This window comes from Hesperophylax consimilis, chromosome 26 (assembly GCF_061612785.1).
Source record: "Hesperophylax consimilis isolate HC1 chromosome 26, BYU_Hcon_1.0, whole genome shotgun sequence".
NCBI classification, from domain to species: domain Eukaryota; kingdom Metazoa; phylum Arthropoda; class Insecta; order Trichoptera; family Limnephilidae; genus Hesperophylax; species Hesperophylax consimilis.
The window spans coordinates 8492078-8505388 of NC_142861.1; the positions used below are offsets into that span (position 1 = coordinate 8492078).

General features: G+C 41.7%; 1 protein-coding gene across 1 annotated transcript in view; it reads right to left on the reverse strand.

Moving 5' to 3' along the window:
* Positions 1-674: 674 nt before the first annotated feature.
* Positions 675-13311, reverse strand: part of LOC149411061 (uncharacterized) — a 57825-nt gene continuing 45188 nt past the window's right edge. The window contains exons 13-14 of the mRNA XM_089647633.1: positions 12982-13065; positions 675-12901 (exon numbers count right to left, since the gene is read on the reverse strand). Coding sequence (XP_089503759.1) covers positions 977-12901; positions 12982-13065 — 12009 coding nt within the window. The 3' untranslated portion in view covers positions 675-976. The remainder of the gene's footprint in view (positions 12902-12981; positions 13066-13311) is intronic.

Below are 13311 nucleotides of genomic sequence, written 5' to 3' on the forward strand. Positions count from 1 at the left end.
AGGGAAACTAATAAATAAGTAGTTATAAAAATGTATTTAAGATGTTATCAATATCCTAAATTAGTACAATATTACAATAGTAAAAAGCTGTTATTTTTGTACACAGCCATTATGTCATTTTGTGTTTCATTTGAAGTCTTAAGTCATGCAACTATTGAAAATAAAGCATAATTTCTAAAATTTATTTATCTAAGATGTAAAATATTGATCCTATAAATTTAATCTATTATTATTATAAGTTATACCCACAAATAATTTCATAACAGGAGAACCTACTAATAATTTTATCTATGAAAGGTACAAATAATATAGTGAACGCGATTTTAAATTGTTAATAAAAATAATAAAAAATATTTAACTAGAAATAAAATTATTGTATTTGAAAAACAAATACCTTTGTTTATATTTTGTGTACTAATTTATTAAAATAAATATACTTTTTTATATCAAATAACTAAAATGGAAGACTAAATGAATTCCACATTTAAAACAAGCAAAGAAAAAAATTGATAATGGTACCTACCTAGTGAAAATATTAAATTATAATATGGCAACATTATTATTTTTCCTATTGTCATAAAAACTTTGGCATTAAGCGAAATTACTTCGTAATACTGAAAATGTCGTTAAAAATAATTAATTTCTAGTGAATGTACGTAATATATTTTCTAAGTGTCTATAATTAAAATCTAAAAATGGGGTCAGGTCATGTGGGTATTGCGAAAAATATTGCTAATCTAAATTAATAATAATGAATTTGTGCAAATCACAAACATTGAAAAGATCATTTCTTAACGCTTCAAGAAGACTAAAGAAGAGAGAAACTTTTTTTTTAACAGTCCGCATGGGCCCGAAATTTCACCAAAAGTGACAAATACAATAACGATAAAAAATTTATTTGAACGATCAGCGGTGTTGAATTATAATTTTGTGCGATGTTACTAATTTATTTAAAACTGCTCCGATTTTATTGGTCTTAATTCTGTACCTCGTCCTCTTCTTCGGAAAATAGAGGAGGCGGGATAGTCGACACATCGAAACTGTGTTCCGAACCTTCGAAACTTGGCTCAGAAGTGTAATTGGGCCTCACTGCAAATCGAGTCATATCAGGAAGAGAATTAGGGTCTTGGTTTGAATCATCATCATATTCGTCCACTTCTTGAGGAAGTTCCATGGGACCACGCTCCCCGGTTCCGTAGTAAGGATTAGCTTCTTGCGGTAGGGCATACGTATCGTCGTATTGCGGGTATACTTCTTGCATTTTGAACATCCCGGAAGAGCTGTATTCGTAGCTCTCTGGGAAGTTGCTACGGTTGCCGAGTTGATCGTAGCCCAGTCTGGAATCAGACGGGCTGTCATAGCCAGCAAAAGCCGAAATGGAGTCTTCGCGAGTGAACATACGTTTTCCACTTTTGGATGAGGGGGCTTTCTTTATCGTGGTTGCCGTGTAAACGAAGGAGTCCAAGTGGTACGGAGCGTCTTCGTTATTGTCTTCCTCGTCGTCTTCAAAGTCGTGGGATTTTCTTCTAGGAAGCTCGGTCGGTGAGCATTGTTCCTGTGGATAGTGCAATGAAGATTCCATTTGATAAGACGATGATTCTGGTGGAGGGCTACTCATGTAAGCGTTCTTTCCCGATTTCTTCTTGACAGAAGATCGTTTACTTCCTCCACTACGATACCCATCTCTATATACGTCGTCGCATCTGTCTGGTCCATCTGGAGGTGCCGGGTACGGAACGTTCGTGTTGCGATCTTCACTGTCTAAATAAGGATGCCTCAAACGACCCAGCCTGTCAAACCTCGGGTAGCCCATCTCATCTTCATCAGCCGAAACCCCGAAACCCTCGAACCCAGGGTTAAAGGTTTCCGTTATGTGGGGGAAATTATCATCCAAATCTCTGAATCTTCTATCTTGGTCGTCAAACTGCGGATACGGTTCGTCAAACCCAATGTTGGGGATTTTAGCATAAAGATCATCGTAACCATCTTGGTTGTCTTCAAATTCAATAGTCCTCTGACACTCCTGATAGTCTGTTTTGGATAATTCTGAAGAGCCTGATTCAAACTCTGGAATGTAGCCTTCGGAGCACTCAGAACTTTCAGCTCCCTTTCTTCCTATCTGACACCTTTCAGAATGCGAAGTCCTGTCTCCTTCCGAAGAGTTCTGACTCTTGGGAGTGTCTTCCTCCATCAGATCATGCATACAACCATCTCGATCTTTCATCTCATATTTGTCTTTATCTAACTTATTATTCTTTTTGGCCGAGACTTGACGCCTTCTCCGGTAGTTCCTGATTCTTTCTTTAGGATCGTGCATCAGATCAAGTGAGCTATCGGTATCATTCCCACTGGGTGGACTCTTCATGGATAAGTTCCGGACTAGAACAGACTTCTTGGCTGTGACCTTCGATGTTTGAATTGGAGGAGATTCAGAGCTTAAGCTACTAGAATAGTACGGAGAGCATTTAGACAGTTTTATAGGAGTTTTAGTAGCTCTGTCCACAGCTTGCAAGTTTTCTGGAAGATTTGTTACATTCTCTTTAGTCAAATGGTGAGTGACTTCCAGAGGTAGCCCTGCCCCTTCTGGTGATATGAGGAAGTGTTCATGGAACGATCTACTCTTAGTTTTGATTCTGTGATGCTGGGAAGACTTATATTCTCTGATCTGATGTCTAGAGAGCGTCTTGTCATCGTAACTAGAATGCTTAGTCAGAGGCTTATATTCTGGTGGAATGAAAACCTTTTGATTGTTATCATGGAAGTTGGCAAAGTCTTGGCTCTGGTACCTCAATGATAACTTTTCCTCTTGGCTGTAAAGCTTAGATTCTGCTCGCCCTGAGAATTCCCCCAGCGGAGAAGCTAAGTTGTACTGATCTACAACCGCACTGTCTTCACTCTGGCAGCGTTGGCTGAAGGTGGTCACTTCTTTGGCATTAGCTCTTTCCTCACAACTGAGACTCTTGGGAGAAATCTTCAAAGGTCTGTCGAAAGATTTCCCATAAGGAGAAGCTTTCATATTACGAAGGTTCAATGGCTTCTCTGGTACTGCGGGAGGTTTGGGTTTCTTATCACTAGAGTTTGCACTGGAACTTGACTTATCCGATTTACTGGATTTATCGCTTTCACTTTGAGAATAGTACCGAATATCCATGGGTCTTTTTGACATTGAGGTTTTGACTCTGAGTGGTTCATTAACAAGATGGTCGATACTCTTTTCAATGTGGGACAGTGATTGACTACCTTTCTTGGAAGATATGTGAACTCTGGCTGGCTCTGCATTATCCACCTCAGGATGTTTGCTGGCATCGAGTGGTTCTACAGTTGTGGCTACCAAAGTATTGCTAGTGCTAGCCGACCACTCCGATATGGACTGAGCCAGAGTCAAGGTGCTATCACTCTTAGTTCCGGAGCTGGAATTATCGTTTGCCGGCTGTTTCTTATTCGATATGGAATGCGTTTCCGAATTACACAATTTGTCGTAATTATTGATATCATAAGACAAGTTGTCAGAACTGCTTTTGTTGTTAGATTGCATTATAAACTTGCCGTTATCTGTTGACTTGTTATTGCAACTAAGATTAGAAGAGAAATCACTACTCTTGTTGGTAGACTTTTCACTTTTAGCCCCAGACAGGTTGGAAACACCGGACAAGCTCTCAGAAGCTGACAGATTGGCATACTGTCTCACAGTGTTGGTACCAGTTGACCATTCTGAAATACTTAATCCGATGGAAGTGTCCTCAGAATGCGAACTGTGCGTACATTTCTTAGGCTGAACACCCATTTTAACTGTTCCGTCCAAGTCTGTTCCCAAGGAACTGGTTTCTTCTTCAGAGTGACTACTATGACTGCAATGCTTGTGGGAAGTGACACTTAACCTGGAACCTGGAAGTTCCTCAATGGTATTTTGCGACAACATATCGTCGATAGAAGTATCGGAATTATTAGATCCGTGAGAATACTTGTGAGAGACAAACGGATGGAGTGATTTCTCAGTTTCGGGAGATGCCCCTGATTTAGTAATGCTAAATACTTCATCGTTGAAATAGATATCATCTTCGGAGACAGGGCTCTGGTTTTGTGGAGAACGGGTTGGTTGGGCAACAATCACCTTTTGATCCCTAGCTTCTGAGTTCTGTGTTTTCATGTGGTTTTGCGAGCAACAGGCTCCAATATCAAAACCTCTCAAGCAGCTGGCAGAGCTGACAGTGTGCTCCAAACAGGACTGATCATAACTAGGAGCAATGCCAGTCTTTAGACAAGAATCATCTTCATTGAGATTCAAAGGGTCAATCATGTAGCTGGTTTCTTCATAAGAAATGGGTTTAGACAATTTCTGTTGCTTGGCATCTGCGGCTTCCCTCATTTCAACTGATTTACTCACAGTGTTGACTTTGACATTGTCGTCTATGAATCCTTCTGAGGAATTGTCTTTGGAACCAAATACATCATCTTTTATATCATGATCGTCGTCTTTGTAAAAGTCATCTTCATTATTAAGAGTATTATTTTCATCATCAGACTCGTGGTGGCCTTCGATTGTATTTTGGTCCGTGTTGGAATCGGTAAGCAGAACCTTGTCGGCCTCTTCCCTTTTATTATCCACAAAATATGTTTGGATGTTTTCCACAATGGGAGTTTCCAACAAACTGGAAGGGGGAGAAGGCCATCCTTCGGAATCAACAGACTTCAAAGGTTGAGTTTTCCAAAATACTTTAGAGTTCTTCATATCAGTGGACAGTTTCCTTTGAGGTAGTTGTGTCGGATGAGGGGTGGGTGCATCTTTTGGGGGCAACTCAGGCAAGGGCCAATCTTCAGATTCCTGACTACTGGTGTTGTTACTATCCAATAATGACTTTGGTGGGTCCTTTTTCTCTGCACATTTTTCTTTTGTTTCATGTAGGGTTTGGAAATAAATACCTTCATTGACACGCTCAACAGTGAAGCGATTTTTGGAGTCGCCATTTTGGCTTGTGTACATTTCGTATATTTTATCGGCTAATCCTTGATCGATGGGTATATCAGGCATTTCTGCAGATGTTCTGCGATCCGTGTCTGATATGTAAGCCAAGTTCGTATGGCTGGGAGGATCGGAGCTCAGGCTGGCTTGGTGGTCACTAGAAACTACAGATTCATCATTTAGACTTTCAGAATGAGATGTTGCTTTTGTAGAATCATCATCTCCGCTAGACTTTTCAGAGTTTGTGCTTCGCTCAGATATGCGTGACAATGTTCTGGATACAGCAAATGTGCCCCCATAATTTACGACTAAATCGGGTGTACTTCCACTCATAGAACCGCTGGATGAAGGAAAATTGAAATTTACTGGAAAATCACTCAAGTCATCGGTAAAATCGGCTTCAGTGGAATCTTTACTAGTACCAGCTGAGAGTGATGGGTTTTTCATTGAAGAAAAGGTTTGGAATTCATCAATGGCTCGCTGGTTAGTGAAGTCATACGCTTCCTTGTTGAAAGAGGTAGCATCATAGCCATCTGCATCAGGAGGGATCCACCCTTCTTCCATGCTGGAACTTCCTTCACTGCCTGAACCAACCAAGAAAGGTCTCCACGTTGGTTTGATTTCTTTCTCAGCGTCTCCTCGCCTATACGCAGCCCCTAAAGAACCAGAACTGGATTCGGTTTCAAAGGAGCCTCTTGATTCCACACTCAGAGAGCTTCTTGACTCTACACTTGACTTGGAAGAACTCTTTTGGTCATCTCTCAATCTACCTTTCCTGTTCCTAGGTTTGGAGTCCTCCACACTAAGAGATCCTTTGGAGGTTGTTTCCAGACTGGACTTGGAAGAACTTTTCTGATCAGCATCTTTCAGTGATCTCTTTCTGACTACATCTTTAATAACCGGTTTGGAATCTGTAATGTTATCGTCAATATTAACTTGCTGAGTCTGGTCGTCCTGTGATACCGTAATGGATATTTTGGAAGTGTTGGCAGGTTTGGTGGTGCTGGTAAACGTCTCCTTTTTATATGCTCCTGACAAACTGGATTCGGAGTCTTCAACAACCTTATCTACTTTATCTAGGCATGGTTTTCTGTCTGGTGGCTGCCGCATAGTTTCAGTGATTTTGTGATGACTTTCAGAGCTGGAATCTGAATCAGAAGGCGCTTTCTGAGAATCTACCTGACCTTGCTTTTCCAGAGTCGGTGTAGGTGATGATCTGACTATTCTAGGGCTCCGTGGACCATCACCTGCGCCAAAATCCGTGAGGGAAGGGGAGGGAGATGGAGTTTTGGAAGTTTCACTAGAAAATATCCTTTTGAGGTTTTCATCGCTATAATCGACAGACAATTTCAACTCGTCAGGTTTAATTGGTTTGTCTTTCTTATGCAAGGAACCCGTATCTTGGGAAATGCCAAGAGGCCTGGCTATTAAACAACTGACGCTGGACTCGTCGTCTATAGAACTACCTTTGATATCTCTGTTGGTACTAGAAGGGCTTAGATCTTTTTCTATGCTGGTCCATGATGTAGATTCTGAGCTCCTAGACCTATCTTGGGCCTTTAGGAGATCACCTCGTTTTGAGGCAGTATTAAGAAGGTTTGCATCGGGTGATCTTTGCTCGGCATAATCATACTCCGGATCATCAGACAGTTTACTGGATTTGATTCCAAAGAGAGCAATACTCTCCACCGTGGGACTGTTCTCTTGTGGAGGTGTTACAATGATTTTATTTTTCCATTTCAATGACAAATCAATGCCAGCAGGATCTTTTCTAGTAGTTTTATAAGGATCTGTTTCCACATCAGATTCTGGAGGAACTTGGACAGAGGACTCATTCTTTAAGAACTCTGCCAAACTTGCATCTTCCAGGGTGCTTTGTTTCTCAACAGATTTTTGTGGCAGAGGTTCATTAGAACTGCAAGTATCCTGACTCGATTCCAGTTCCGTGTAGTTGAGATACTTCAGTTTAGCAGAGTCTGATATTTTCCTGGTAACCTGCCTAGGCAAAGACTCTATGTCTTGCGTTTCTGAGGAGCTCTCCGTATCAACAAACTGCATGGGCACCACATAAGGACTATTGTCATCTGATATTTTTAACTCGCTGACTTCAGTGAGAGATTCCTCTTCGCTGATTATTCTGGCCATCGAAACGTTCCCTCCATTTGGGGACTGTTCAGCAATATTAACTGTTTTAGAAATGTCGCTATCTTCAGTGGCCACATCAACCTCCGTTTTAGATTTATCAGAGGATTCTGAAAGCTGCCGTTGTTTGTTGATCATATCCATTTGCCTGCGTTCCAAAATTATGTTTTGAGTATCATCGAAGAAAGGCTGAGGAGAGACACACTCATTGTAAGACTTGCCATAGTATTCCTTTGGTGTTTCTGTTCCTTTTGACTTGACTGGCTTATCATTGCGTTTTTCCTCATCAACCGATAGCCAAATGTCTAAGCTTGTTCCCTGTAATACAACTCTTTCTTCCCTGTCAGACTTCTCACTATCAGTTGATTTTATGGGTGATCGACACTTAGGTGATCTGACACCGTATTTCCTATTGTTTATCAAAAAATCCTGAACTTCCTCTGTTTCCGTGTTGCGGTAATGTACATCAGCCGTTGTGTCCTGATTGTAATCCGACGATGAATCCTGATAAGCGTCATCGGGCATTTCAAAGTTTCGGTCGAGGCTTTTAGACTTTGCTTCTATGGGCATGTGGTAATCTACGTTCCTTTCCAGACTTTTTGATTTGATATTCTTGTGAACAACTCTGCCTTCGATCTGCTGTTTGAGTTCCTGTTTCCGTGACAAAGTTTTGGGCGATTTTTGTAGAGCTTCTATTTCTTCTTTCTTATAATCTTCAAAAGACTTGCTTTTATCGTCAAAACTTTTGTAACCCTTTCCAGCTTTGGCGTTATTCTTTTGTTCTTCAAAACTCCTGGTGATAATGCCACCCAAAGTGTTGTCCAGTTTCTTAGGAGACTTGGCAATAAATACATGATCCTCAACCTTGCTCTTTATTTCAGTCTCAATGATAATCTTATCTCCTTCAGTTTTAACCACAATCTTGTCTTCAGGGGCTGGAAATGGCGGCAGAGAGTCCTTCACGGGACTGACTAGAGTTTTGGTTTGTTTTAAAGCTGCTTCAAAGAGCATCTGTTGTTTTTCTTTCCTTTTAGCTATTTCAGTGTCACTTTCATCTTGAGATTTGGTTCTTTCTTTGCTGTTGCTACGTTTTAATTCCATCTTTTCTATTGATTTAGATTTCTCTTTGGAGCTAGATTTCTTGACCTGCTCTAGCTCCTGACTCTTTGTGCGTTTGATATCTAATGAAGGAACAGTCAGGAAATCAGGTCTATCTTTGAGTGTGGATGGCAAAGATTTTTGAGTTTGCAACATTTGAGATTTGGGTTTCTTAGACTCTGTTTTATCCAAAGACTTGCCTTTTGGTGGCAGACCTTTCTGATGATGTTCAGGTGATTTATTTTGAAATGTTTTTGGGGGCGAAATACTTTGAAAATCTTCATCATTGATCTTTTTGTCCGCCACCTTTTCTTTGGTTGCTGGTTTTTTCTTTTCCTTTTTGTTTTTGATTCTCTCCATATCTGGGACAATTTGGTCATTTTCACTTAAGTCTGAAAACTTCCTAATACTGTCTCTGGGAGAGTTGAGAGAGGAGCATGGAGATCGCGATGGAGACTTGGATGTGGGTGATCTGTTAGGAGATTTTCCCTTCACTTTTCCAACATCTTGCTTCCTTTTAAATGATCTTGGTCTTCTAAATTCAGTCAGGCACTCTAGAAGAGCCATTTCTTCACTATCTATGGTAATGTTTTCCAATTCTTTAAGCTTTTTGGTAGGAGCTACTTCATCATCTATTTCCTCAATTACATGGATACTGTTACTTCTAAAATCTTCTTCAATAGTAGTAGACTTTTCTTCTACGAGGGTTCTCTCTAAGAGGTCTTCTTCATCGACACTTTCCACTGTGTCGTCTTTGGAAGAAAAGGCATTGACAGCTGGTAGTCTGTGGACAGATATAACGGGCGTGTCGAGACTCTTGGCTCGCCTCCCTGCGGTGGGTGAATCCTGGGTAGCTTTCTGTCTCTGAAGGGATAAAACAGAACCCTCGGAAAGGTTCAGTCGTGCATGAGCGAAAAGTATTGGAGTGCCCCCTTTAGTGCGGAGCATGGGCGATATTAGTTCATCTCGTAGTTTATCTCTTGCAATTTGAAGTTCGTTGGCAGTCTTTTCCGCTTGAAGTTTGGCTTCGTCAGATTCATTGTTTTTAGGTTCTTCTATTATCTTGAGATGATACTCAACATCGTCTGCTATCATTCTCGCTACTTCTTTATCGTTCAAGTCATCTTCTCCATCGGACTTGAGGAATTCACAGCTTTCGAGGATGGGTGAGGGAATGTTCTCAGTTAGGTGATATTCCCATGTTGTGTGTTCCTTTTCATTCACCTCCGTTTTTGAAGGTTCACATTTTTTAATAATGATATCATCTTCGGAACTGGGAATTGAAATAGAACGTTCAGAAATCCTCCGCAGTTCAGTTGCATTTCCAAAATTAGGATCTAGTATTTGTGGGGTGTATTTAGCTTCCAATTCTACCAGTCTCCGACACTGCGGGGGGGAACCTTCAATCTCAGTAGAACTCATAGTTTGTCCTCTGTGCCAGGCTCCAGATGTTATCTTGTCATATTCCAGCTGCAGAATTGGTTCCATATCTTTTCTAGACTGAGGAGGTGAAAATTCCAATTTGGTCGGAGTTGCTTCTGCTGAACCAAATACATCATCAGAATCCAGGCTTTCATCATCTGATGAAAAGGAAGTGATGCGTGTTTTGGGTTTACCCTTTGGTTTTAAGGAACTTCCTTTCTTTGGTGTCATCCTAGGTTTGATGACTCTCTTTGGTGGAATTGGTTTCTCTTGTCTTTTGGCATCAGCTTTCAGTTTCTCTATAGTAGTCATAGCTGCTGGGTCTTTATTGGCTGTAGTATTGATATTTGATTTTGGATCTATGTGGATTTTAAACTTCATTTTGTCAGGAATGCTTTCTGTTTTAGAACTTGTGGCTGAATCACTTTCAATTTGGCTGAGTTTGGAGTTGAGTGTTTCCAAAAGTGCTGGATCCATAGACTTGGTAATATCTCGTTTAGGGCTTGACATGTGGTGGATTGAAGTTGCATTTTTATCTACTTCTAAAGTAACCGGGTCAATTTTAGATAAGTCAATATTTTGTGTGAAAAGAAATCCGGGTGGTTCAACATCCAGGAAAGCTGAATGAACATTTGCAATAAGGAGTTCAGACATATTCTTGGGAGATTTGGGTGACTTTGGTGATTTGGGGGACTTGGGGGATTTCGGCGACTTGGGAGATTTAGGGGACTTGGGTGATTTTGGAGATTTAGGTGACCTTGGAGGATGATGGTGGCAACGTGATCCGTTGTTTCCGTATTTTCCATTCTGATTTTTGATGAATCCTGTGTCCAAATGTATAGTTGGTCTTCCTGTTGTGGGTGTGGGGGCAGTTCCATTCATAACATGGATCTTGTGAAGAACATACGGAATATCGTAATCTTTTTCAGGTTCAACGGGAGACTTTTTGTAATCTTTATTGAAGCCTGCTTTCAGGTCATCAAATTCTTTGAAGTAATTTTTGGGCAGATCAAAGCCTGTTTTTAAAATCTCTTGGCCTGGTCTTCCCATTTCCAAATGAGGCATTTCAAAATGGCTAAATTTGTACGAAAGAGGTGGTGCGCTGGGAATCTGTCGGAAGATGTATTCTTCATCACTTGAATCAGCCGGAGTTAAATCTATGGATTTCTGGTGCATCAGAACATGTCGACGGGAGGTGGAACATAATCTCTGCCGGTTAGCCAGACTATTCGGATCACTCTTGGTCCTCTCAACTGTAGCGTGCGTATAGGTCATCTGGGCATCGCAAATCCGGCTACTGGAGCTAGTATCAAGAATGACTTTAGGATTATACTCATCAAAGTGTGTTTTAGCAATAAGTTCTTCTTTTCTCGTATCCTTTTTGGAGTTCAACTTACCAAACAACAACAGATCGGAAGTATTGGTTTTATCAAATTCAGATTGCAGCACTGAATTGTGTGACCTTGACTTGGCATATTCGATGCTGTCCATAGCAGGAAGCTTGCTTGGCATTGGAACATCAGAGTCTTTGGAAGAGTCTGTTAACACCATGAGGCCGTTATCTCGGTGGGAGCTTGTCATAGACTCTATCTTCTCTTTGTCAAAGCTGAATATATTTTCTGAATCAGAAGATCTCTGCCTCTGATATGCAAGAACCTTAGCACTTCTATTGCTGTCTATCTCCGTGTTAATGCCAGCTATTTGCTCAGGCCAGATGTGAGTTGTGTTTTGATATTTTTTATCCTGTTCTTTGGGAGAGATCACTTTGGCAGGTGAGAGTTTTTCTTCAGCTATTTTTGCATAAGTACGAAGATTCTGTTCTGTTTCAACATTTTGTAGGCTTATGGAATGAACGTGGGAGGGTTCCTTGTGTCTTACGTTACTGGGGAAGGTGGAATAGGGATTTTGGATATCGTAGAAGTTGGATTTGGCACATTTAGTATTTAATTCCATCATAAGGCTTTCATGAGACTTGACCTGCCTGGATTTAATGTCATCGGGGGAAGTGTCTTCCGCGACGACAAAGTTAGCTTGCGTATCGTGAGTGTCGTAGTATTCACTCTTTGACTCCTGACTGGAAGTGCGAGAAATGGGTTCAGGAGGTAGACTCTTAGTGTTAATATCATACAAGGGAGTGATCACTCTTCTGATTTTTGGCTCCGACTCTATATTATAATCATTCTTTTTGAATTCGTGATAGTCAGATTTTGATTCTTGACTAGATGTTCGCGAACCGCCAGACCTATCGGAGCTCTTGCTTTTAATAGTTTCTCTAGATTTCTTACTGTCAGTGTGATAAACGCTATCTTTTGACTTTTTGCTGGAATCACCGCTACTTTTAGATATCTTAGAATCGTAAATATCACTTTTGGATTCCTGGCTCGATGCCCGGGAACCCATGGTTCTTTTAATTTCCTTATAAAAACTACCGTCGGACCTAACACACATTTTTTCACGGGGTAAATCTCGGGGATCATCCATTAGAAATGGATCAAACTGAATATCGTTATCGCTCTTATACTTAATGTAGCTAATTACTCTAGACTTGGGAACGTGGTGGTGGTGGTGGGTTTCATAATCGGAACCTAAATGGGCACTGGAGTTATCATCATCCGAAGGAATGTAATTACCTGAATCTAAGGAACAAGACCTCGTATTGACATTGTGGTGGGAACCTTTGTAACGATCGTACACAACGTTGTCGAAGCATTCGTCGTCGGACCGCTCGATGAGTTCGTAGCTGTCGTGGGAGATATCGTCCTGAGACACGCCGAGATCGAGCGCCACAAAGGGCTCCTTACGGCGGGTCTTGAGCGTGCCCGGGTAACTGGAAGAGAATACCTGTTGTTGCAAAAGGCAGAAGGTGTTGCGATCGAGGTCCACGGAGTGGTTGCGGGATGCCGTGGCGCTGGCGAGGATGCGGTGGCTGTCGTCATAGCGGGTGACAGGCGAGTCGATGCGACGCTCCCCCTCCAGCATGAAGAAGGAGCAAGCATCGGCCAGGCGGGAAGAGTGAGAGGCGGTCTTGGGGCGGCGGGTGCGCTTGGCCTGGCCAGTGTCATCGAAGCTGAAGTCATGCAGGTCGCGGGCGCTGGCACTGCGGGCTCTACAGGGGGGGCCAGTGCTGGTGGGTGGGGTGGGGGGGGGGACAACAGGGGGGGTGGGGGTGTGGGCACCTGAGGGGGGCAGGTGGGCGACAACCTCCCGAGGCGGAGCAGCTTCGGGAGCGCCCGTGCTGTGCAGCGAGGTCGATTGGCTCCACGTACTCCCCGGAGAAGCCTAAAAGACACAACTATAGTTAGATACTATCTAAATTTAAAAATTAAACATGAAAAGAAATTGTAAAAGCAGGCACTTACCAGCGGTGTCGTCATCTGACGCTGAGGAGACGCATCCTCCATAGGGTGATGGTTGACTTCCGCGTGAGTCACTAATCCGGTAACCTGCGCAAAGCAAACAATAAGTATTAATGGAAGCCAGTCAATTTATCACCTAGCCGACCCAAGAAATTACAAAGGTTAAAAAAATAATTCTGGACTTTTGTTTTCTTTACGCAAACCTTGTGGAAGGTCTTTCCAAGAAAAGGAAAGTGTGAAGCAGTGTCTTGAAGAGTTCCAACCCATTCTGAAGGTAAAAACCAAGATAAAATTGTAACCCTCATGTAAAAGAAAACACTGTTTAAATGTAAG